The sequence below is a fragment of the Cebus imitator genome, unplaced genomic scaffold (genome assembly GCF_001604975.1).
Source record: "Cebus imitator isolate Cc_AM_T3 unplaced genomic scaffold, Cebus_imitator-1.0 Scaffold31, whole genome shotgun sequence".
In the NCBI taxonomy this organism is placed as follows: Eukaryota; Metazoa; Chordata; class Mammalia; order Primates; family Cebidae; genus Cebus; species Cebus imitator.
Window position 1 is genome coordinate 8,473,329 of NW_016107346.1, and position 23,899 is coordinate 8,497,227.

Genomic DNA, 23,899 nt, shown 5'->3' on the forward strand with positions numbered 1-23,899 from the left:
GAAAAAGCTGGTAGGTACTTTGAGGTGTGTGCACTTTGTATGCAGTATTTCTACACAGTTGGGTTCAATTTTCTGAACTCGATTCAGCTGGGTATAGTTTTCTGTTGTTCACCTGGTGTTTCAGAGGAGAAACTGCAGGTAAACTAATGTGAAATTCACGTGATAGGCCCTGATTTTTTTCCTAATATGTTAATCATGTAGAAATAAATTTGCCTTGAAAACAAGCACTATAGAAACATTGTCTGTAATTTTAGACTTTAAAAATGTTGCACATATAGTACACAAGTTTTCTTTTCTTTCTTTTTGTTTTTGTTTTTGTTTTTGTTTTTCAGGTGGAGTCTTGCTTTGTCACCCAGGCTGGAGTGCAGGGGCACAATCTCAGCTCACTGCAACCTCTGCCTCCCAGGCAATTCTTATGCCTCAGCTTCCCAAGTAGCTGGGATTACAGGTGTGCGCCACCACACCTGGATAATTTTTGTATTTTTAGTAGAGGCGGGGTTTTGCCATGTTGGCCAGGCTGGTCTGAAACTCCTGAGCTCAAGCAGTCCACCCACCTCTGCCTCCAAAAGTGCTGAGATTACAGGCATGAGCCACTGTGCCCGGGTCACAGAGTTTCCATAATTCCCTTACTCAGTGGCCCTAAATGTTTACTTTCTACATGGCCATAGTACAGTGATGAAAAACCAGGAATTTAATGTTGAAGCTACACTGTTATCTAACCTTTGCTCTTATTTGGATTTTTTCGTGTTACATTGTTACTATTTTTCTCTTCCAGAATCCAACTCAAGATCTCATATTTCACTTAATTGTCATGGTGTCTTAGTCTTTTCCAACTGGGAACAGTTCATTACTCTGTCTTTCATGACCTTGACACTTTAAAGAGTACTGCTATTTTGTGGAGTATTGGCCCAGTTTGTATTTGTCTGATGTTTCTTTATGGTTAAGTTGAGGTTATGCTTTTTTGGCAAGAACAACCACAGAATTGATGTTGTGGTCTTCTCGGCACATCATATGCGTTAAGTCAATAAATAAGACATTAATTTTTGAGATATGTTTAGTGTTTTTAAGCTTTAGTTATATAATACAATTTGCTGTTTATACTTTACAGCCATTCATTTTTAGTGTGAGGTGTAATGTCTTTCATTTTTATCAGTTCTTTTACTTTTTTTTCATATGATTAAGCCATGTGAAAATGAATTACAGTATTATAGGTATGCACTTGTGTTCTTTATTTTTCTTTCTGAAACCTAATACATTTTGATTTGTCAATCCTACCAATTTGAGAGGGTATAATACTTTTGAAATAGAAGCATTTTTTTGTATTGTCCTTGTAAATTTAAAAAATATAATTACTGTATCATTTTTTTTTTCCAGTTTCAATAGTCATGGGCATTCCCACAGTGAAGAGAGAAGTCAAATCTTACCTCATAGAAACTCTTCATTCCCTTATTGATAATCTATATCCTGAAGAGAAGTTGGACTGTGTTATAGTAGTCTTCATAGGAGAGGTAATTATTTGTTATGTTTTTACCATATATAACCTATAAGAATTGAAATCATAATTAAATATTTGAATATGCTTTTTATAAGCACTTTGTAAAAATCTGATGAGTAAAGGTTAGGTACTATATTCTATCTGATAGTTTAATGTAAATCTAACCTATGTTATGTTTGCCTTCATTTCTCTCCTGAAATTACAAACCAGGAATAGTAATCTTTGTTGTCAATAGGATGATTTACACATAGATCTTTAAGAACATGTTTCCATTTCTAGCTCTAAGACCTAAATTTGGAGATTTGCACTGATGATCTTTGGGAGTCCTGAAACCTGAAAAAGGTGTAGCCTCAGCTTAGGTTTTATCATTCTTTTATTCTCTCCATCCTTCTGTGTACTCCTAAGAAATCGTGTGAATGAGAAATACCATACTTCTTATATTTTAGTCTCCTCAAAAGATTTAGAGAAAGAATAAATCTTGAGCAAGTTCTTTTTAAACCATGAGGAATAAGACCCTTGAGTAATATTTTCTTAATTATTTTATAGAATTTCAGAGTGGGAAAGGATTTAGGACATAGTCTAGTTCTGGCCCACTAATTTCTAATTTTTAGAGTTTCCCATGTCTTTTTAAATGAAAATGGTCTTGATAATTTCCTTAATAGAGAAGTAAACACATGCATACTGTTCAAAACAATTACATAAATGTATAATGAAAAATAACCTGTTACTCCTCTATATAAATATAACTATTTCAAAATATGTGTTAAGGATTTTTTTCTGTGGCTTGTACAGATATATATGAATGGGATCATTCTATACATATTTTAATGTAATGGACATTTTTCCATGCTAACAAGAATAAATATCAAAACATCATTCTTTATGGCTATAAAATATTTCATTATATGGTTTTAGCACAATTTAATGTCTGACTGATAGACGTTTAGGCTGTTTCCTAGCTGATACAGGTTTTCTCTTGTTCAAAAATATCTGAATTCTGTGTAATTGTTGCAAAGCAGAGCAGGAAATCATATGTCTGCAGAGGTGATGGCTAAACGAAGTGGTTAGAAAGAGACAAAAGGAGTTTTTGGGTGGGTTTCAGGCAGAATATTGCCTAAACCAAAACAACGAAGTGATGTTGGTGGTAACCATGAAGAGGACTTTATACCGAAGGAATATATATGTATATATTTTGCAACAGGGTCTCACTCTGTCACCCAGGCTGGAGTGCAGTGGTGCAATTTTGGCTCACTGCAGCCTTGATCTCACAAGCTCAAACAATCCTCCTACATCAGCCTCCCAAGTAGCTGGGACTACAGGTGTGCATCGCTGTGCCCAGCTAATTTTTTGTTTTTTCTGTGTTGAGATGGGGTTTCACTATGTTGCCCAGGCTGTCTCCTGGGCTCAGGTGAACCTCCTACTCTGGCCTCCCAAAGTTCTGGGATTACTGGTGTGCACGACCACACCCAAGCTAAGATATTTTTTATATTACCCTGTTTATTTACATTGTTTCAGCAATTTGCCCCAGAAGCATTCCAAATACCTTACTTAAAAACTGTAGGATTAGAAATTGAGATTCTATAAGGAAATAACAAATTCATCATGTTGGAAGAACACCTATTGTTTGTCTTCAAAAAATTGAGTTTCTAGAATTCCTGGGTTCATGGAGTGTATAGTATACAGTATGAAAACAATGTTGGTTTCTTTTATTCAGTGTTATTAGTTACAGTTGTACACATTCTAGTTTGTGCTTCACAGGAAGAGTGCCCGAGGCCTTTACTATGCCCTCTTTAAATTCTTTGATTTAAGCTGGTTCAACAGGGCTGCTTAGTTAGCTGGCCTAGGGTCAGAAGTAGGAATACAGAAATTGAATAACCAGAGAGTATTAATTAAATTGCTGTGACATATTTGGTTTTTATTTTTATTTTCTGTTGTATATTTCATTTATACTAAAAACATATTTCTTTTGTGTTTTAATTAATTTTTTGATAAATAATATAATCACATGGTTTTAAAAACCTCCATGTGTGTTGTATACACTGAACAGTGTTCCTTCCAATGCTGTGCTTTAGACATTCAGTTTACCCAGATGACTTGATAGTGTACCCATTCAGAGACATGTCATGGCTCTAATTCTGTACAGATGGTATAAGGTTAATATTTCATATTAGAGCATAAACAGCTATTTAGATTTCCTTCTGATTTTGAGAAAATATTTTTCTGGTAAATTATCCTTTTTTTATCCAAGTTTTAAACTTTGCTGTAGGCAGAGGTGAGAAATGCAGGCTCCTGTTCTTTTTGTGATTCTTTCCTCCGATTGCTTTGTGTACGTATGTATGTTTGTGGCTGGCTAGTTAATGGATCTGTTTTTATTTATTATATTCTAAAAACCTTCTTGGGTTTATTTATTATTTCCTTTTTTGTTTGTTTTCTGATTCATTGATGTCTGTTATTAATTTTTTCTCCTTTTTTGGTTCCATTTTCTACTTTTCAAACATATTCACCCAAATGCTAACTTGATTTATTTTCATTATTTACTTTTTAGATATAAGAATTAATATGTATTTTGCTGCCTGGTGGCAACTGATTTAAGAGTTTTTTTTTTCTTTTAAATTAATGGGGAAATGTTTGGTCATAATTTTTCAACTGGTGCGTATGTGTATGTGCACGTTTATATATGTTTATACACACATATATACATACAGTTTTTGTTCTGCTGAATTTCTCCCTTTTGTCTTATTATTTTGGGTAGCTGCTGTGCTGGTTCCTTTTTTATGAATCATCATTGGAGATGAAGCTTTGCCTAGGCTGCTGGTTTACAGGAGGATGAGGGGACAGAGTAGCGTTTCAGACAACAACTCTACCTTTCCTTCTGCCACGCATTTGGGCCATGTCTTGCAAATACTGCTAGCCTCTGCAGCTCTTCATGTTAGAACTAAACTGCATCCCTTTGGAGTTGGAGAATTTTGGCTATTAATACCTTAAAGTTTGCAGTTTTTGCATCAGGTTCTCATTGATAACTGTATGTGATTTCCAGGAGGAAAAGTGGGAAGGAAGTATTGTTAGTGCTATGTTACCACCCAAACTGTATAAGTAGCTGAGTCTGATGTAGTTAGATAGCTTAGTGTGCTTTCACCCAAGGTTTAGTTACCTGAATGTTTTTGAACTTTTTTCTATCCCAAAGCATCTGAAGAGTACAACAGCTATAGAAACAGTGCAAACTCTTTTAGATGCCTGTTAATCATATTTTTAAATAAAGGCAAATGTGTACATTTCAGGTATTCTTTTACTTACTGAACAAGTGTCCATTGAAGTACCAAAATGAGGAAGGTACTGGAAAAGATTAAAAATCTTCAAAGGCCAGACATGGTGGCTCATACCTATAATGCCAATGACGTGGGAGGCTGAGGCAGGAGGATCACTTCAGGCCAAGAGTTTTAGACAAGCCTGGGTAACAGAGCAAGATTCTATTTCTAAAAAAAAGTTTTTAAAAATTCTCCAGGCATTGTGGTACACACCTGTAGTCCCAGCTGCTCAGGCGGTTGAGGTAGAAGGATCACTTCAGCTCAGGAGTTCAAGGCTTCAGTGAGATGTGATTAAGCTGCTGCACTCCAGCTGGGTGACAGAGACCTTATCTCAAAAAAAAAAAAAAAAACTTTAAAAATCCATTAGATAATAAATGTTGACCCAAAATTGAAGCCTAGCAATACACAAGAATATTAATTTTTTATGCCATTAGCTTTATTTTTCTGCTTTTTGAAAAAAATTATTAGTTATACGTGTACATGGCTAAAGTGTCCAGTAGTTCTACAAAGTTTGTTAAAATAGTCTCCTGTTTTCTTTCTCCGACCCATTCCTCAGCCCCTATTTTCTTTGCTTTCACTTCCCTATTTCCCCCTCTTCTGGGACCTTTTAGGTTTCTTAGCTCGAGCTGGCTAGCTGGCAAGTAAAGTAAAAAAAAATACTCCCTGTGACTTTCTCTATATTATCCTGTGTTCTATTTTATTAGTTTTCACTCTAATATTACTAACTTTCTTCTGCTGCTTTTACATGGGCTTACTCTTCTTTTTCTAGATTTTTAAGGTGATTAGGTAGATTATTGGTTGGAAGGCTTTCTTCTCTTCTAATATAGTCAATTTAAAGCTCTAACTTTCCCTTTAAGCACCACTTTACCTGCATCCCATAAATTTTCATATGTCATGTTTTTATTTTCATTCAGATCAAAATACTTTCTAATCCTCTTGTAATCTCTTCTTTGACCCATGGGTTATTTAGAAAAGTGTTTAAAAATTTTTTATCCCTTTGAAGATTTCCAAAATTTCCTTCTTTTGTTGATTTGTAATTTACTTCACAAAGAACACATACTTTGCATATTTCAGTCCTTTAAAATTTATCAATACTTGTTTGTGATCTAGTATATGGTCTGTCCTGGACAGTGTTTCATGTGTTCTTAAAAAGAATGGATTCTGGCTGGGCGCGGTGGCTCACGCCTGTAATCCCAGCACTTTGGGAGGCCGAGGTAGGCAGATCACAAGCTCGGGACTTGAGATCAGCCTCACCAATATGGTGAAAACCTGTCTCTACTAAAAATACAAAAATTAACTGGGCATGGTGGTGTGCACCTGTAGTCTCAGCTACTGAAGCTGAGGCAGAAGAATAGCTTGAATCCAGGAGGTGGAGGTTGCAGGGAGCTGAGATTGCACCACTGCACTCCAGCCTGGGTGACAATATGAGACTCTGTCTCAAAAAAAAAAAAAAAAAAAAAAAAAAGGTATGAATTCTGTTGTTATCCAGTAAAGTGTTTTCCTCCCTCCCTCCCTCCCTTCTGCAATCATCTATCTAATCTATCATCTGTCTGTCTAATCTACCTGTTCATCTAATCTATTTATTTTTTAGAGGTGGAATCTTTCTCTGCCACCCAGGCTAGAATACAGTGTTGTGATCATAGCTCACTGTAACCCTAACTCCTGGGCTCAAGTGATTCTCCCACCTTGACCTCCCAAAACACTGAAATTACAGGCACGAGCCACCATGCCTGACCCTGGCTAATTTTTTTTTTTTTTTTAATTTTTGTCTCACTATGTTGCAGTGGCTGGTCTTGGAACTTCTGGGCTCAAGCAATCTTCCTGCCTTATCCTCCTGAGTAGCTAAGAGTGTCTTTCTATAGATACATATTAGATCAAGTTGGTTGATAGTGTTGTTCAGGTCTTCTGTATACTTGCTGATTATTTGTCTAGTTTTTAATCTGTCTAGCCTTTATTCTTGATTTCATAAATGCTAGATTACTGTATTGGTTTATGGGTAGTATTTTGGCCTGTAATTTTTAAGCAGCTAGATTTAAAAATGTTTATTTATCATTGGTTATAAATCATACAAACCAGCTGGGCATGGTGGCTCATGCCCATAATCTCAGTACTTTGGGAGGCTGAAGTGGGAGGATCGCTTAACCCCAGGAGCTTAGAATCAACCTGGGCAACATAGCAAGGACCCCATCTGTACAAAAAATAAAAATTGTAGCCAGGCGTGGTGGTGCACACCCGTGGTTCCAGCTAGTTGGGAGGCTGAGGTGGGAGGATCACTTGAGCCCAGGAATTATAGGCTGCAGTGAACTATGATCACACACACCATTGCACTCCAACCTGGACAACAGAGCAAGACTATGTTTTTTTTTAAAAAAAAATTATACAAACTACTATAGGAAAGAAATCATATGTGTTTGTATGTATAATATTCCGTAAAGTTTGCTTGTGATTCAGTAAATATTTACGAGCAGGTAAGTTGCTTGTAATTCAGTATGTGTTTTTATAAGCCTCTGCCCATTGAAACTTATTTGAGAAGGACAAGAAAGAAAATTCCCAAATATGTAGTGTGTTAGGTGGATACTAGATGATAATGAGTGCTGAAGAGAGTAAATCAGTAAATAAGAAAAGAGGTTTGCAGGGCCAGGCGTGGTGGCTCATGCCTGTAATCCCAAAACTTTGGGAGGCCGAGGTAGGCGGATCACAAGGTCAGGAGTTCAAGACCAGCCTGACCAACATGGTGAAACCCAGTCTCTACGAAAAATACAAAAAGTTAGCTGGGCATTGTGATGCACACCTGTAATCCCAGTTACTCAGGAGGCTGAGGCAGGAGAAGTGGCTTGAACCCAGGAGGTAGAGGTTGCAGTGAGCCAAGATCACACCACTGCACTCCAGCCTGGGTGACAGAGTGAGAATCCATCTCAAAAAAAAAAAAAAAATGGAAAGAGGCTTGGGGTTACCCAGGGAGGATGGGCAGGACATTTGGGCAAAAGCCTGAGGGATGTAAGAATTGGACAATCCAAGCAGAAGAACAATATGTGCAAAGGCCCTGTGGCAAGAGCATTGGTTGGCACATTTTGCCAAACAGCAAGAAGAGGCCTGTATGGCTTGAGCAGAGAAGATGAGGGGTTCAGTAGCAGGAGGCAGTCAGAGAAGGGTGGGGTGGGTCAGATCATGTAGGATGCTACAGACCATTGCAAGAACTTCGCTTTTACTCTAAGTCACTGGGGCTGGCAGACTTTTTTCAAAGGACCCATAGTAAATATTTTAGGCTTTGGGAGTCATACAGTCACTGCTGGAACTCTTCAGCTCTGCCATTTTAACCTGAAAACAGACATAATATATAAATGAGTGGGGTTGTGTTTCAATAAAGTTTTACTTTAGAATAACAGGCAGCAGATCTGTTTTGCCAAACCTGGCCCTAATTTAAATGGAATGCCATTTGAAAGTTTTGAACAGAGAAGACACTTGACTAACCTGTTTTTTTTTTTTTAAAGTATGTTAAAAGCCTTTTTATTCTGAAATAATTTTAGATTTACAGAAAGTTGCAAAAATTATAGAGGGTATTTTCTTCACTCAGCTGGCTCTAATGTTAACAACTTATGTAGCCATATTATAGTTTTCAAAACCGGGAAGTAAACACTCAACTAAACTATAGACTTTATTTGAGTTTTTCTGCCTGGGTTCGCCTTTCTGTTCCAGTGTGCACTGTGGATTACCACATCAGAGTTAGCGGTTCTCATGCCTTAGCTTTTTCCTGTCCATGACAGGTCCTCAGGACGTTTGTGTCTTTCATGAACTTAGTTTTGATGAGTACTGGTCAGTTATTTTGTAAAATGTCTCAGTTTTGGTTTATCTGATATTTTCTTATGATTATATTTTGGCTCTGCATTTTTGGCAAGAATAATATGGCTTACCTTTTTAAAAAAGATCCTGCTGTCTGCTTTGGTAAGGGCAAAAGAAAGGAGACCACTTAGAAAGCTGTTGCCAAAATCGAGGTGGGGCTTGGACTGGGAGAATGTTCATGGAGGCAGTTAGAGATGGGTAAATTATGAACATACTTTGAACTAAATGGGTTCTAATAAAAATGAGAACCATTGCTATAGCATCAATATTCCATTAAGGACAAAGCCCCAGTTAATGAACTTAAAATAGCCCTTTTAGTGTTTTCGGTTTATTTTTGTATGTTGGAATAGAAATATGTATCAGATTTACTTAAATGTCAAATCTTCAGAGAGATATTCTCTGAATATAATGTTTAAATAGGTTATCTCTGTTTTACCTCTATTACTGCATTCTGTTTTTATAACACAATACTCAGTTATATGTGCACATACATATGTGTACATATTTTTGTTTGTTTGTGAACTGCTTCTCTCACCAGTTTTAAGTTTTACAAGGCAGAGATCTTTATTTACCAACCTATACTCAGAGCTTGGTAATATGGATATGGTGGATCCATTTATGTACCCAGTATGGACACAATGTATATATCCATCCATTTCTTTTCTCCACATTCTTCCTAATACTGGTTATTTTTTGCCTTTTTGACAATTAGCCATTCTGACCGATATGATGACATCCGATTGTGGTTTTAATTTGCATTTCCTTAATGATTAGTGGTGTTGAGCATTTTTTATATATCTGTTGGCCATTTGTATATCTTCTTTTGGGAAATGTCTATTCAGGTTCCTTGCCTATTTTTTCCTCCTCTTGACCTGTTTGAGTTTCTTCCATATTTTGGGTATTAACTTCTTATCAGATGTACAGCATACAAATATTTTCTCCTGACCCATAGGTTGTAGAGACACTATTAATACTGTTATTTCCTTTGCCATGTAGAAGAGTTGTAGTCTGATGTGATCCTATTTGTCTATTTTTGTTCTTGCTGCCTGAGTCTTTGGGGTCATATCCAAAAAAACCTTGCCCAGGCCAGTGTCACGTAGTTTTTCCCCTATGTTTTCTTCTGGTGATTTTAGACTCTTTTGTTCTTAATCCATTTTGAGTTGATTTGAATATTTGGTGTGAGCTGAAGATCCATTTTATTCTATATGGATATAGAGTTTTCTCAGCACTGTTTGCTAAAGAAATTTTTTTCATTGAGTATTCTTGGCACCTTTGCTGAAGATCAATTGACCATACATGCACGGATTCATTTCTAGGCTCTATATTCTGTTCCATTGGTCAGTGTGTCTATATAAAAATGTGGGAGAGGAGAGAGTACTTCCAAACTCTTCTTAATGAGGCCAGTGCTACCTCAGAATTTTGATAGGGATAACATTGAATCTGTAGATCACTTTGGATAATATGGACATTTCAATCATATTAATTCTTCCAATTCATGAACACAGAATGTCTTTCCATTTATTTGTGTGTCCTTCAAATTATTTCATCAACATTTTATAATTTTCAGTGTCTAGTTCTTTTACTTCCTTTGTTAAAGTTTTCCGTATTTTTTGGTAGCTATTGTAAATGGGATTGTTCTCTTGATTTCTTTTTCAGATTTCTTTGATTTCTTTTGGAACTGGTCTTACTCAACTTTGTATTCCTGTTTCCTTAGGTGGACAAATCACTGTCCCTCATCAAATGCTTATCAAATTGAATTTCAGGTTGTTAAACACAGTGAAGTTCATAAAACCCTGATTGTTCATTTTCTCCAAAATTATAGCTTATTGAGTGCTTAAATCCTCGTTGGTCAAATTTGTGAATGATAACTTATTTAAAAAGAAATCACTAATGTTTGGGCTTCTATTGAGGAAGTACAGAGAGTTTTGAGCTATATTCTAACTGTATCTTCGTAGTTTGTTAAGAGTTTAAAGGGTGTAGTCTCGTGAAACTATCTTACTCATGGGTCTTTAGACTTAACAGCAAAAATTAGAATTACTTTCAATTACAGAAATTAAAATACTTTTTCAGAAAGTCTGTTATAAGAACTTTTTATAATTTGATGGTTTTGTGACTTCCAGGATTAAGCTATACCTTCTTTGTTTGTTTTTCTCAAGTATTAAGTGTTTTGACAGTCTTTATAACATAGATAATATTTTATATATCATTGAGTCTTTTAACAATTGAGCATTGTAATATCTTATCACTGTATTTAAAATTGATAGGTAGGTGTATTAGTCTGTTTTCATGCTGCTGATAAAGATATACCCAAGACTAGGTAGTTTATAAAGAAAAAGAGTTTAATGGACTCACAGTTCTACATGGCTGGGAAGGCCTTACAATCATGGCGGAAGACGAAAGGCATGTCTTATATTGCAGCAAACAAGAGAGAAAATGAGAATCAAATGAAAGGGGAAACCCCTTATAACACCACCAGATCTTGTGAGACTTAGTTGCTATCACACGAATAGTATGGTGGAACTGCCCCCATGGCTCAGTTATCTCCCCAGGGTCCCTCCCAGAACACATGGGAATTATGGGAGCTACAATTCAAGATGAGATTGGCTGGGAACACAGGCAAAGCATATCAGCAGGGCTTTGGCTGGCTCAAAAATGTGGCCATGGCCCTGCAACACATCCTGCCATGTCCTTGGCCTGGTTGTCCCTTGGGCTTCCTGGGGTCTTGAAGGGGTTAGGATCTGGAGTTAAGAGGAAGGTGGTATCTGGACACATGCAGTGGAGAAATAATGCTCATAATTTTTTGCTTTTGCCCATCACCTGTTACCCACCCTGTTAATCAGTCCCTACAGCTATCCTAGAAAGCAGTTTCTCCTGTTGTCTCTATTTTACTGTGGAACTGAGGCCCAGAGAGGCTTAGCAGCTCTCCCAAAGTTATCCAGCTGGTAGGAGGCAAAGCTGGAATTCTCACTTTGGCCCAATTCCATGGTCTTTGACATAGCATCAGAGACAGACTCAGTTTACCTCTTAGAAGAGAAGAGCTAATGGTATTTATCTCTGTTAGACCCCCGGGAGCCAGGGCCCTGGAAGAAGCAGGGGCTTACTGGAACATCACCTCTTGCAGGCAGCCTCCTCTTAGGCCTCTACCCTCCAGGCTAGGTTAGATCTGAACTTGGTTGAAAATGTCTGTTTATAACATGTCTGCCATGCTTAGAATTGTCTTGTTCACTGCAGTGGTTCCAGCCTGGCCTAGAGTAGGCACTCAGTAAATGTTTGTGAAATGTAAATATGTGATTCATTAAATGAGTAAAGAAAATAAAGTAAAATTAATGAGAAGTATTAGAAATTTGTCGTGTTCATAATTCAAAAATACGCAGATCTGATAAATGTTTATTTCTAACAGATTAAAGTGCTTTTGATTCAGTTATCAGTATCAGTGTAATAATAATAATAATATAGCGTAATAATACAGCTGCTTTTTATTACAGAGTTTTATGGTTTATCTCATAATCTCTAAGGCATTTTACCCCTTTTTTAAAAATAGAATAGGAAATTGAAACTCAGAGAAATGACTTACTTTAGAGTATACAGTTCAGTAGCTACAGAGGTAAATCTTGAACCTAGATTTTATGATTCCAAGTAGAAAAATCTTTATTCATATCATTCAGCATCTGTCACTAATATTATTCACTGTAGTTTGGATGTTTTGATAGAAGTAGATATCGTTTTTGTGCTCAGTTTTCCTACTGAATCCAACACAGATAATTAAAAATAATAAAAACTTTAAATCTGCTTATTTTGTTGATAAGTGCTCAATGACATATAGTAGTACAATAGAACAATACATAAATGCAAATCTAATAAATTGTCTAAAAATTTAATGTATGTTTTCAATGAATGTTTTTATCATTCATTTAATTTTGAGTTCAATATTGACAGTTAAATAAAAATATAAAAACATGAATGTAGATACATTTTTTTTTCTTTCCCAGACAGATATTGATTATGTACATGGGGTTGTAGCCAACCTGGAGAAAGAGTAAGTTCTTCTTAATTATAAACATAAAAATATTTTGGTGACTATTATCTCTTGGTTTCTTGCTAAAAGAAAATCCCTTCCTTGATAGTTCATTTCTCTGTGGAGTTCATTGTTTATGAGATCACCTCTGATTGGTATTTTGTATTGTCATGAAGTAGTGCAAATATATCCAGTTATGTGATGGGATAAATTGGTATATTTCATTTTAGAAAAGACTTGAATGTCTTATGTATGTAGCACTATTAAATAACAGTCTTTAACCTTGAAGACAATGAATATAGAGAGAATCATATGGGATTAAATCTTTCACACTGTTCTTACCAGGCAAAATTTTCTGCTCTCAGGGTAGATATTCACATAGCAATTTCAGACCTCAATTTTAAACTATGTCTTAATCTGTTCTTCTGTTCTGCAAGGATTGAGTAGCAGTTCACTATGAGCAAGGCACATGGCAGGTAACAGAGGGAAAGCTTAGTAAGTTTCAGGTATTATTATTTTTATAATATTGCCTTAACAGTTTTAAAATGTAATAAAATTAGTATTTCTATGAGTTTCTTCATTAAATTGTATCTGTTTTTTGTCCCTAAAAGACATACCTTCTACTTGAAAAGACAAAAAAGAAGCAACAATCATTTGCTAACCCTGCATTGAAAATAATGTGGCTCTTTTTCTATCCAAATGTTAAAATCGAATATTTTAAAAAGTTACGCATAGTTCAGGATTAAATTGTTATTTGTTTGATTTCCTGAAGTGCTGAGTTTCTTCAAAGTCTTTATAGAAACACAATTTGGCGTAGACTTCTTAAGTAAAGGAACAGAGCAATAACGATGGGCCCCCCTTTCCACAGACCCCATGGGCAGGCCTATGGGCTTCTGCAGGGACTCTGTTGATTTACAGCTTCCTCTGCATATAGAAAACCAAGCTCAGAAAAAAAAGTACAGTTAAACACTAAGAACATTTGTGCAAAGGCAGGCAGTTGCACTACCATTTTGTGGAGATTTGCAAAAATGAATCAAGGGAGGATGCAAAAGGGAAAGAAATTACATTTGAGTCAGCACAGACTAATTAAAAACGTTAGAAAGGGTTCTCAGCCTCGCGCTGGGGAAATTTTGGGCCAGATAATTTTGTGTTGTGGGGACTGTCCAATGCATTGTAGAATGTGGTGCAGGATCCCTAATGTCTACCCACTAGGTGTCAGTAGTACTGACCACCACTGTGGGAACCAGAACATCTTCAGACATTGCTAAAGTCCTCCAGAGGGACAGAATCACGTGCAGTTAAGAAACACTGGCTGAGAATGACATGTGGTCTGTAACCTACGGGCAGAGCTTCCTGAGGTTGTAAGAACTTTGGTTTTGCATAAATATATGTATTTAAAGATACATACATACTTACTTGTTTTTCTTCAATTTTCTGTTTTCTGTGAGACCTTGATTTTTTTTTTTTTTAATTCAGATGCATTTTAGGAACATCAATGCCTGCAGTTGGCTTAGGATTTCTCTGCTACTTTAATAATAGCAGTATTTTATAGTTTTTAAAGCAGTACTTAAAAAAAAAAAAAAACTTTTGCCGTTGGAGAAACCTGTATTTTCTGGTAAATGAAATCAGTGGTGAGCTGCTCCATTTAACATCCTGTGGCCGTAACATTATATGTTGCTACAAATGATTACTGATGTGTTTTATGTTAAACACAGTACATTGAGCGTTAAGATAAATAAAATTCCACAGAACTTAAATAACTCAGCTAATCTTTCTCATAATAGATTTTCTAAAGAAATCAGTTCTGGCTTGGTGGAAGTCATATCACCCCCTGAAAGCTATTATCCTGACTTGACAAACCTAAAGGAGACATTTGGAGACTCTAAAGAAAGAGTAAGGTGAGCATGTGCTGTTTCAAATCCTCCACACTTGTGAGCTTATTTAAATACCTAAAACATGTAGTTTTTATTTATCGAAGCTGAAAACATTTTAGAGTTGAATTTGGTAAAATATTCTAGGTAAGTCTCATTACGTCCAGGACAGTTTGTGAGATAAGGTAGGGTTTTCTTAGAATATGTAAAAACTTAGTATCAACTTTTAACTGTGTTTTCTTAAACTAGCTTTTGGATCCGCTTCTCTTATTTAACTTTCATGGGGTGTTTCTGTAGGCTACCGGGAATTCACTGACAGGATTTAATACTGTAAATTTAAATATGAAGTTTTTTTTTAAAGCATTCAGTACATACTTATGAACTTTTATCTGCATGTAAAACAGTCCTAGGCACCAGAGCAGGGATCCTAAAAGTATAGCTTTTGAAGCACTCGTTTGATGAGACATTAAGATATTACTGAAAAAAGGGTGTGTGTTCAAGGAAGTTTGGAAAATAATGGATTAAGAAATATTTTTCCAAGAAATGTCTTTATTGCTGGGTATTTTAGTGCCTCCTGTGAACTAGTATGTTTCTAGAAGGGGAATATGTATACAAACTTACTTGACATTAGACTTCTTTTTTCCTGAGGACAGCTTGAGGATTAGTGTTCTTGGGAATACATTTTGATAAAGGTTTCATTAGAGGAAAGTGAATTTTCTTTACTCTCTTTTCCAAGTGAGTATCTGTGTGTGTGTGTGTCTGTGTGTGTGTACATACATACACAGATGACATGTTATATAGACACTTGAGTACATTTAATCTTATTTTACTAAATTTGAGTCTGATTCCTAACGTACTTTTTGAAAATGTTTATTTCAGATGGAGAACAAAGCAAAACCTAGATTACTGTTTTCTAATGATGTATGCTCAAGAAAAGGGCATATATTACATTCAGGTAAGTATGGTTTTTCCTTTAATGTTTTTCACACTTATAAAGAAAAAGTGTTATCAAGGATATGTTCTCATTAAAACAGGAAGTTTTGAAAGTGAAAACCCTCTGAGATCTGTCAGATCATAACTGTCTCAGAGCAGAGGGGTCTCCATGGTAACCGAGCATGTGGGCTGTGACGTTTCTCTGTTGAGCAGCAACACCCACCCTCCACTTAGCAGGGGGCCTGCAGCTCACTATTTGTCCTCTTTTTCTCCCATTCCTCCATCTTCTCTCCCCTCTTTCCTCTCTCCACTGTCAAAAGAACTAAGATTTCATCATTTGGCAGATTTTAAAGAGGAATTTTCTTACCATTTTTTTTTAGTGGTCTTAGAGTGAAATAATTTTTTGTAGGCCACAATACCGTTACCACTATTTTGACATTTAATTGTAACAGTCCAGTTTTTAGCCCCCCAACAGTCCAATTTTTACCAAGAACACAATATGTCGTTGGATTATAGACATGAGCTGCTGTGTCCGACATGTCATGTGTTTTAAAATCAGGAAGTATGAAGCCTCCAACTTTTTTTCAAGACTATTTTGACTGTTTAGGTTCACTTGAGACTCCGTGTAAATTTTAGGAGTATTTTTTTCTATTTCTGTAAAAAAATGCTTTGGGGATTTTGGGTAGGGATTGTATTGAATCTATAGATCACTTTAGGTAGTGTGGACATTTTAATATTATTAAGTCTTCCAATACATGAATACAAGATAGATGTCTTTCCATTTATTTGTATCTTCTCTGATTTCTTTTAGAAATGTTTTGTAGAAAAATCTTTTACCTCCTCAGTTAGGTTTATTCCTAAGTATTTTATCTTTTTTGATAGTATAGTAAATGAGATTGTTGTATTGATTTTTTTGGGGGGGGATTGGTCATTGTTAGTATACAAAAATGTAGCTTTTTTGTGTGTTGATTTTGGATCCTGAAACTTTGCTAAAATTGTTTATTAGTTGTTTTTGGTAGATTCTTTAGGTTTTTCTACATATAAGATCATTTTATCTGCAAATAATGTTAATTTTACTTCTTTTCCAGTTTGGGTGGCTTTTAGTTTTTTTCTTAATTGCTCTAGTTAGCATTTTCAGCACTATGTTGACTAGTAGTGGTGAAAGTGAGACTCCTTGCCTTTCCCCTAATCTTAGAGGGAAAGCTTTCAGTGTTTGCTGTCAAATGTGATACTACCAATGGGCTTTTCATATATTACCTTTATTTTGTTGAGGAAGTTTTTTTCTATTTCTAGTTTGTCACATTTTTTAAAATCATGAAAGTGTCTTGAAATTTGTCAAATGCTTTTCCATATCAGTTGAGATGATCATGTGTTTTTTCCTTCCATTTTGTTAACGTAGTATGTATTACACTGATTGGTTTGTATGTTGCACAATCCCTGTATTGCAGTTATAAATCCCACTTGGTTATGGTGTATATAATTCTTTTAATGCACAGTTTAATTCCATTTGCTGATGTTCTGTTGAGGATTTTTGCATGGAATATTGGTCTGTAGTTTTCTTGTATCTCTGTCTGGCTTTGGTATCAGAGGAATGCTGGCCTCATAGAATGTGTTGCTAAAGTATTCCCTCTGTTTTAGTTCTTTGAAAGAGAACTGTTTGAGGAGGATTGATGTTAATTCTTCTTCAAGTGTTTAGCAGAATTTTTTCCAGTGAAGTTCTCTGGTCCTGAGCTTTTCTTTGCTGAGAGATTTTTGATTACTGCTTTAATCCCCTTACTTCTTATAAGTGTGTTCAAATTTTTTATTTGTCCATTCACCCTTGGAAAGTTGTATGTTTTTAGGGGTTTATCCATTTCGTCTAGATTATCCAATTTGTTGAAACGTAATTTGTTCCTAGTAGTCTCTTGTAATTCTTCTGTTTCTGTGTTATCAGAAATTGTGTTCCCTCTTTCATTTCTAATTTTAGTTATTTGAATCTTCTTCCTTTTTTCTTAGCTAATCTAGCTAAGGGTTTGTTAATTTTATTGATCTTTTCAAAAACCAACTCTAGGCTTTGATTTTTTTTTTCTGCTGTTTTTTTTCTATTTATTTATTTGATCCAATCTTTATTTTGTTCTTCTTTCTGCTAATTTTGGGTTTAGTTTGTTTTCTTTTTTCAGTTTCCTTGAGGTATAAAGTTAGGTTGCTGATTTGATAATTTTCTTCTCTTTTTTTTTTAATGTAAATGTTTACTGGTATAAAATTCCCTCTTTGCATGGCTTTTTGCTACGTATCATAAGTTTTTGTATATGTTTTTCTGTTTTCTTTTGTTTCTGGATTTTTTTTCTGAATTTCCTTGTGATTTCTTCTTTCAACCATTGGTTGTATAGTGGTGAGTTATTTGATTGCCACACATTTGTGTATTTTCCTGGTTTTTTTTTTGTTGTTGTTGTTTGTTTTTTTTTCTGATATTGACTTCTAGTTTCATTTTGTTGTGGTTAGAGAAGATAGTCTTCTTAAATTCATTGGTGGGTGGCACTGGCTCACGCCTGTAATCCCAGCACTTTGGGAGGCTTAGGTGGGCAGATCACTTGACTTCAGGTGTTCAAGACCCATCTCAGCAACATGATGAAATCCTGTCTTTACTAAAAATACAGAAAAAACTAGCTGGGCATTGTGGTGCATCCCTATAGTCCCATCTACTCAGGAGTCTGAGGTGGAAGGATTGATTGAGCCAAGGAGATCGAGGCTGCAGTGAACATTGTGCCACTTGGGCGACAGAGTGAGAACCTGTCTTAAAAAAAAATTGTTGAGACCTTATGGGGCCTAACCTGTGGTCTGTCTTGGAGAATGTTCCATGTGCTCTTGAGAAGAATGTGTATTCTGCTGCTGTTGGGATCAGTGTTCTTTATGTCTGTTGGGTCCACTTTATTATAGTGTAAAGTCCATTGTTTCCTTATTGATCTTCTGTTTGATCGTTCTATCCATAACTCAAAGTGGAATATTGAAGTCTTCTACTATTACTGAGGTAGTGTTTGTTTCTTCTTTCAGTTTTGTCAGTGTTGACTTCGTATATCTGAGAGCTCTATTATTAGGTGCATCTTTATTTAGAATTGTTACGTCTTTTCAGAGATTTGACCCTTTTATTATTATATAATGTCCTTCTTTGTCTCTTGTGTCAGTTTTTGTTTTAAAGTTTTATTTTGTCTACGTATGGTCACCCTTGTTTTCTTTCGGTTCTGGATTGCATGAATTATCTTTTTTTCATTCTTTCACTTTTAACCTATGTATGTCTTTTGATGTAAAGTAAATTTTTTGTAAATAGTGTATTAATGGATCTCATTTAAAAAATTTCATTTGGCCTAACTGTCTTTTAATTGAGATGTTTGACCCATTTACATTTTTAGTGATTACTGATACAGAAGGACTTACTATTGCCATTTACTTGATTATTCTTGTATGTCTTAGATTTTTTTGTCTGTCTTTTCCTCTCTTGCTGCTTTCTTTTGTGTTTTGTTGATTTTTTAAAATAGTGACGTACTTTGATTTCCTTTCCATTTCCTTTTGTGTATATTCAATAGATATTCATTTTATAGTTATGTTTACAATTACATATCTTAAAGTTATAACAATCTATTTAAAGCTGATTACTTCAATGACATAAAATCTCTACTCCTTTACATCTCTGCCTCCCCTGCACTTTATCAATGACACCAGTGACCTCTTTTTATATTGCATATACATTAATTTAGATTTATAGTTACTGTTTATGCCTTTAGTCTTTAAGAAGTGATTTTATGTGATTAAAAGATTTAAAAGGAGTACCAGATTTTAAAGAGATTCATGCACCTGCATTACTTTACTACAGGAGTCTATATTTATCTGGATATTTACCTTTACCAGGGAGTTATGTGTATTTATATGGTGCCTTATTGCTGCTTATTCACCTTTCACTTCAACTTGAAAAATTTCCTTCAGCAGGAAGGAACTCACTCACAGTGATGAACTCACTCAGCTTTTGTTTATCTGGGAAAGTCTTAATTTCTTCTTCCTTTTTTTTTTTTTTTTTTCCCCCGAGATGGAGTTTTGCTATGTTGCCAGGCTGGAGTGCAATGGCACAGTCTTGGCTTGCTGCAACCTCCACCTCCTGGATTCAAGCAATTCTCCTGCCTCAGCCTCCTGAGTAGCTGGGATTACAGGCATCCGCCATGATGCAAGCTAATTTTTGTATTTTTAGTAGAGATGGGTTTTACCATGTTGTTCAGGCTGGTCTCAAACTCCTGACCTCAGGTGATCCACCTGCCTTGGCCTCCCAAAGTGCTGGGGTTACAGGTGTGAGCCACTGCACCTAGACTTTTTTACTTTTGAATACAGTTTTGCCAGGTATAGTATTCTTGGTTGGCCGGTTTTTGTTTTGTATGTTTTAACACATTATTCCACTGTCTTCTAGCCTACAAGGTTTCTGCTAGGAAATCTGCTGATAATCTAATAGACGCTATCTTGTATATAATGGGTCACTTTCCTCTACTGCTTTCAGTATTCTTTGTGACTTTTAACAGCTTTATTATAATACTTGTTTGAACTTACCATTTATCTTCTCATATTTGGGAAGTTCAAATAGGTTCTTTTCTCCTTATAGAACTCTCATAATGTGTATGTTTCACTTTTTGCTGCCCATAAGTCCTTTAGAATATCATTATTTTTCTTTCATTCTTTTTTCTTTTTGCTCCTGTACCTCAGTAATTTCAAAAGTCCTATCTTTAAGTTCACCGATTCTTTCCTCTGCCTGCTCAGGTCTGCTGTTTAGTCCTTCTAGTGAAATTTTCAATTCAGGTTTTATATTCTTCAGTTTTAGAATTTCTCTTTGACTTTTTATAGTTTCTATCTCTGTTGATATTCTCATTTTGTTCATGTATCATATTCCTGATTTCATTTAGTTGTCTATCTCTGCTCTCTTTTAATTTACTGAGCAATCTTAATGACAATTATTTTGAATTACTGGGCAATTCATATGTCTTCATTTCTTTGGGGTTGGTTGCTGGAGTTTTAATTTGTTCCTTTGGATATGCCATATTTTCGTTTATTTGTATATCTTTTTTTTGTTTTGTTTTGGGATCTCGGCATTTGAAAAATCAGCCACCTCTCCCAGTCTTTGCAGTCTGGTTTCGTAGTGGGAAAATTTCATTCAGTTAGCCTAGTTAGAGACCCTGGAGCCCTTTTGAGCCTTTTCTGAGCATGTCTTCTGTGGGCTTGTGGGTGTAATCTAATTGAAGGTCCCTGGTTTCTACTCAGGAACTTTGCAGCCCTGTGACCTTGTCGGTATTGCAGTAAGCCACAGTGCTGGAGCTCCACCTAGTTTCTCTCTGTTGGTACTGCAGCCTCTGGTGCCAATTGATCGCCTTTGTTCTTAGCCCCCAACCTGGTTCCCTGTTCCTGTCACTGCTTTGATTTAGATGAGACAGAAATCAGTCCCTCTGGCTACACTTAAAAAAGTAAAGAACACAGGGTGTACACCAACTTCTTTTTTCTCAGGCAGAAGATGGGAATTGAGTGTTTCCTCATGCTGTACTGTGCCGAAGAGTGGGTCTCTGGCTGTTGAATGCTCAGATTTTAAATCTGTGTGTCGTGTGGGGAATGTGCCTTGTGTTTCTGGGTTTCCTTTTCTGTCTTTGTGATGTCACTCTAACACAACCCTCTTTTACAGTAGAGGATCATGCTATATGCACTGCCTGATACCTTTTTTTTGCTGTCACTTAACATATTGTTGATATGTACCTTTATATGCCAATAAATATAGATAGGTGTGATTTTTAATCCCTTCTCGAAGTACTGTTATTTAGATATCATAGTCAGCCTTCCTGTTGGTCATTTAGATTGTTTCTAATTGTTGAGCTTTTTCAAAGACAAATTCAATGAACATTGTTTTGTTTTGTTTTTCAGAGACAGTCTCACTGTCACACAGGCTGAAGTGCAGTGGCACAGTCATAGCTTATGGCAGCCTTAAACACTTGGGCTCAAGTGATCCTCCTGTTTTAGACTCCCAGGAAGCTAGGATTACAAGCACACACACCACACCTGGCTAATTTTTGTATTTCTGTTTTGGTAGAGATGGGGGTATCACTGTGTTGCCCAGGCTGGTCTTGAATTCCTGGCCTCGAATGATCCTGCTGCCTCTGCCTCCCAAAGAGCTGTGATTACAGGTTTGAGCCACTGGCATCAGTGAACACTTTTTTTTTTTTTTTTTTTTTTTGAGACAGGGTCTTCCTCTGTTGCCCAGGCTGAGTGCAGTTGCAAACATACTTCCACTGCTTGCTGCATCCTTGACCTGGGTCAAGTGATCCTCCCACCTCAGTCTCCTGTGTGCCTGGGACCACAGGCATGCACCACCATGCCTGGCTAATTTTCTCTTTTTTACTTTTTGTAAAAACAGGGTCTTACTTTGTTGCTCAGGCTTGGAACATAATTATTATTATTGTTTGAGAAATCGTGTCCCTCTTGCCCAGTCTGGACTGCAATGGTGTGATCTTTGCTCACTGCAACCTCTGCCTCCTGGGTTCAAGTGATTCTCCTGCCTTAGCCTCCCAAGTAGCTGAGATTACAGGTGCCTGCCACCATGCCTGGCTGACTTTTTATATTTTTAGTGGAGACAGGGTTTCACCATGTTGGCCAGTCTGGTCTGGAACTTCTGACCTTAAGTGATCCGCACACCTCAGCCTCGCACAGTGCTGGGATTATAGGCGTGAGCCTCCGTGCCTGGCCTGAACAGTCTTAAAATATCACATTTGCCCAAAAATTATGCCTCAGGAAAGAGTAAAATTTTTTATATTCAAGTCTTCACGTGCTCATTATGTGGAATTCTCTCAGTGAGTTCATTGTCATCTACAAGTATCAGTGGGAAAAACATATGAGCCTAAAAAGTTCTCAGTTAATGCTAGTTTTAAATGTTCATACAGGATAGATTTTACATGGGACATTTTGGTGAAGACTAGGATGAGAGGTGATGCAGCAAAGACATTTATTCCAGACTTGATAATTATGCCCTCGGGATGTGACTCCACAGTTGCATGTTTTGGGAATGTATCACACCCACAACTCTTAAATAATGCTTTCCAAAAGGCAGTAGAGCCAGGGGTTACTTTGTAATTGTCACAGACATACACCTCAGAGGAAAGGGAGATGCTGTTGCTTTGAATGGAGTTTCCACCAACAGCATCATACAGTTTCATAAAGTGCTTTATCGCAAACAACTCTGAGTTGAACACGGTGCCTTCTGGAAGACTGATAGATGATGCAGGCACTTCACAGGTGGTACTGAGTAATTCTTACTGTAGCACATAAGAAGGTGTGTTATGGGCCTGGCGCGGTGGCTCATGCCTGTAATTCTAGCACTTTGGGAGGCCGAGGTAGGTGGATCACCTGAGGTCAAGAGTTCAAGACCAGCCTGGCCAATACGGTGAAACCTCATCTCTACTAAAAGTACCAAAAAAATTAACTGGGTGTGATGCCATGTGCTTGTAGTCCCAGCTACTTGGGGAGGGTAAGGCAGGAGAATTGCTTGAACCCAGGGGGCAGAGGTTGCAGTGAGCCAAGATTGTGCCACTGCATTTCAGCTTGGGTGACAAAGGGAGACTCCATCTCAAAAAAAAAAAGGAAAAAAAAAGCCACAAACCACGTTACATCAGATGGTCCCACCTCCAGCCATGCTGAGAGTAATTGGTGGGTTCTGTATTGCCTGCCTCATTGCTGCATTATAAATTTAGCTCCCCAGCAGCTGTTCCACTTAAGGTTTCAGCATCCATTGATTATTTTTCCCTAGGTCAGTTATTTCATTAGCAGTTTCCAAGTGGTGCTTTCCTAATTCTGTAATTGCTAATGCTCTTAGCTTAGTTCTAAATGCTATGTTGAGTTCTTCTATAAAGAATTTTTCTTCCTTAACTATTAGATTACCTTGAAAAATGGTTCTTAAAGAAAAGGTAGAGTAAATGCTTGATTTCACTCTCTTAGCAATTTTTAGAGTTGGTGCCTTAGCAATCTACAGTGGTGGCTGTTTTAAAAGTATTATTGTTACTTGTTGGGTGTACTATGTTCACTATTTGGGTGATGGGTTTAGTAGAAGCCCAAACCCCAGCATTATGCAGTATATCCATGTAACAGACCTGCGCATGTACCCCCTGAACCTTAAAAACAATGTATCATTATGAACTCATGGATATTTAAAATACATTTGATTTGGTTGGGCGCGGTGGCTCACACCTGTAATCCCAGCACTTTGGGAGGCCGAGGTGGGCGGATCACGAGGTCAAGAGATCGAGACCATCCTGGCCAACATGGTGAAACCCCGTCTCTACTAAAAATACAAAAATTAGCAGGGCATGGTGGCGCATGCCTGTAATCCCAGCTACTCAGGAGGCTGAGGCAGGAGAATTGCCTGGACCCAGGAGGCGGAGGTTGCTGTGAGCCG

The 23,899-nt window shown here is 36.7% G+C and overlaps 1 protein-coding gene across 3 annotated transcripts in view; it reads left to right on the forward strand.

Moving 5' to 3' along the window:
* MGAT4A (alpha-1,3-mannosyl-glycoprotein 4-beta-N-acetylglucosaminyltransferase A) overlaps window positions 1-23,899 on the forward strand; it is a 116,483-nt gene that overhangs the window by 66,195 nt on the left and 26,389 nt on the right. For all 3 annotated transcript variants that reach the window (XM_017524061.2, XM_037736929.1, XM_037736930.1), the window contains exons 5-8: window positions 1,375-1,508; window positions 12,630-12,676; window positions 14,440-14,553; window positions 15,406-15,481. In XM_017524061.2, coding sequence (XP_017379550.1) covers window positions 1,375-1,508; window positions 12,630-12,676; window positions 14,440-14,553; window positions 15,406-15,481 — 371 coding nt within the window. The remainder of the gene's footprint in view (window positions 1-1,374; window positions 1,509-12,629; window positions 12,677-14,439; window positions 14,554-15,405; window positions 15,482-23,899) is intronic.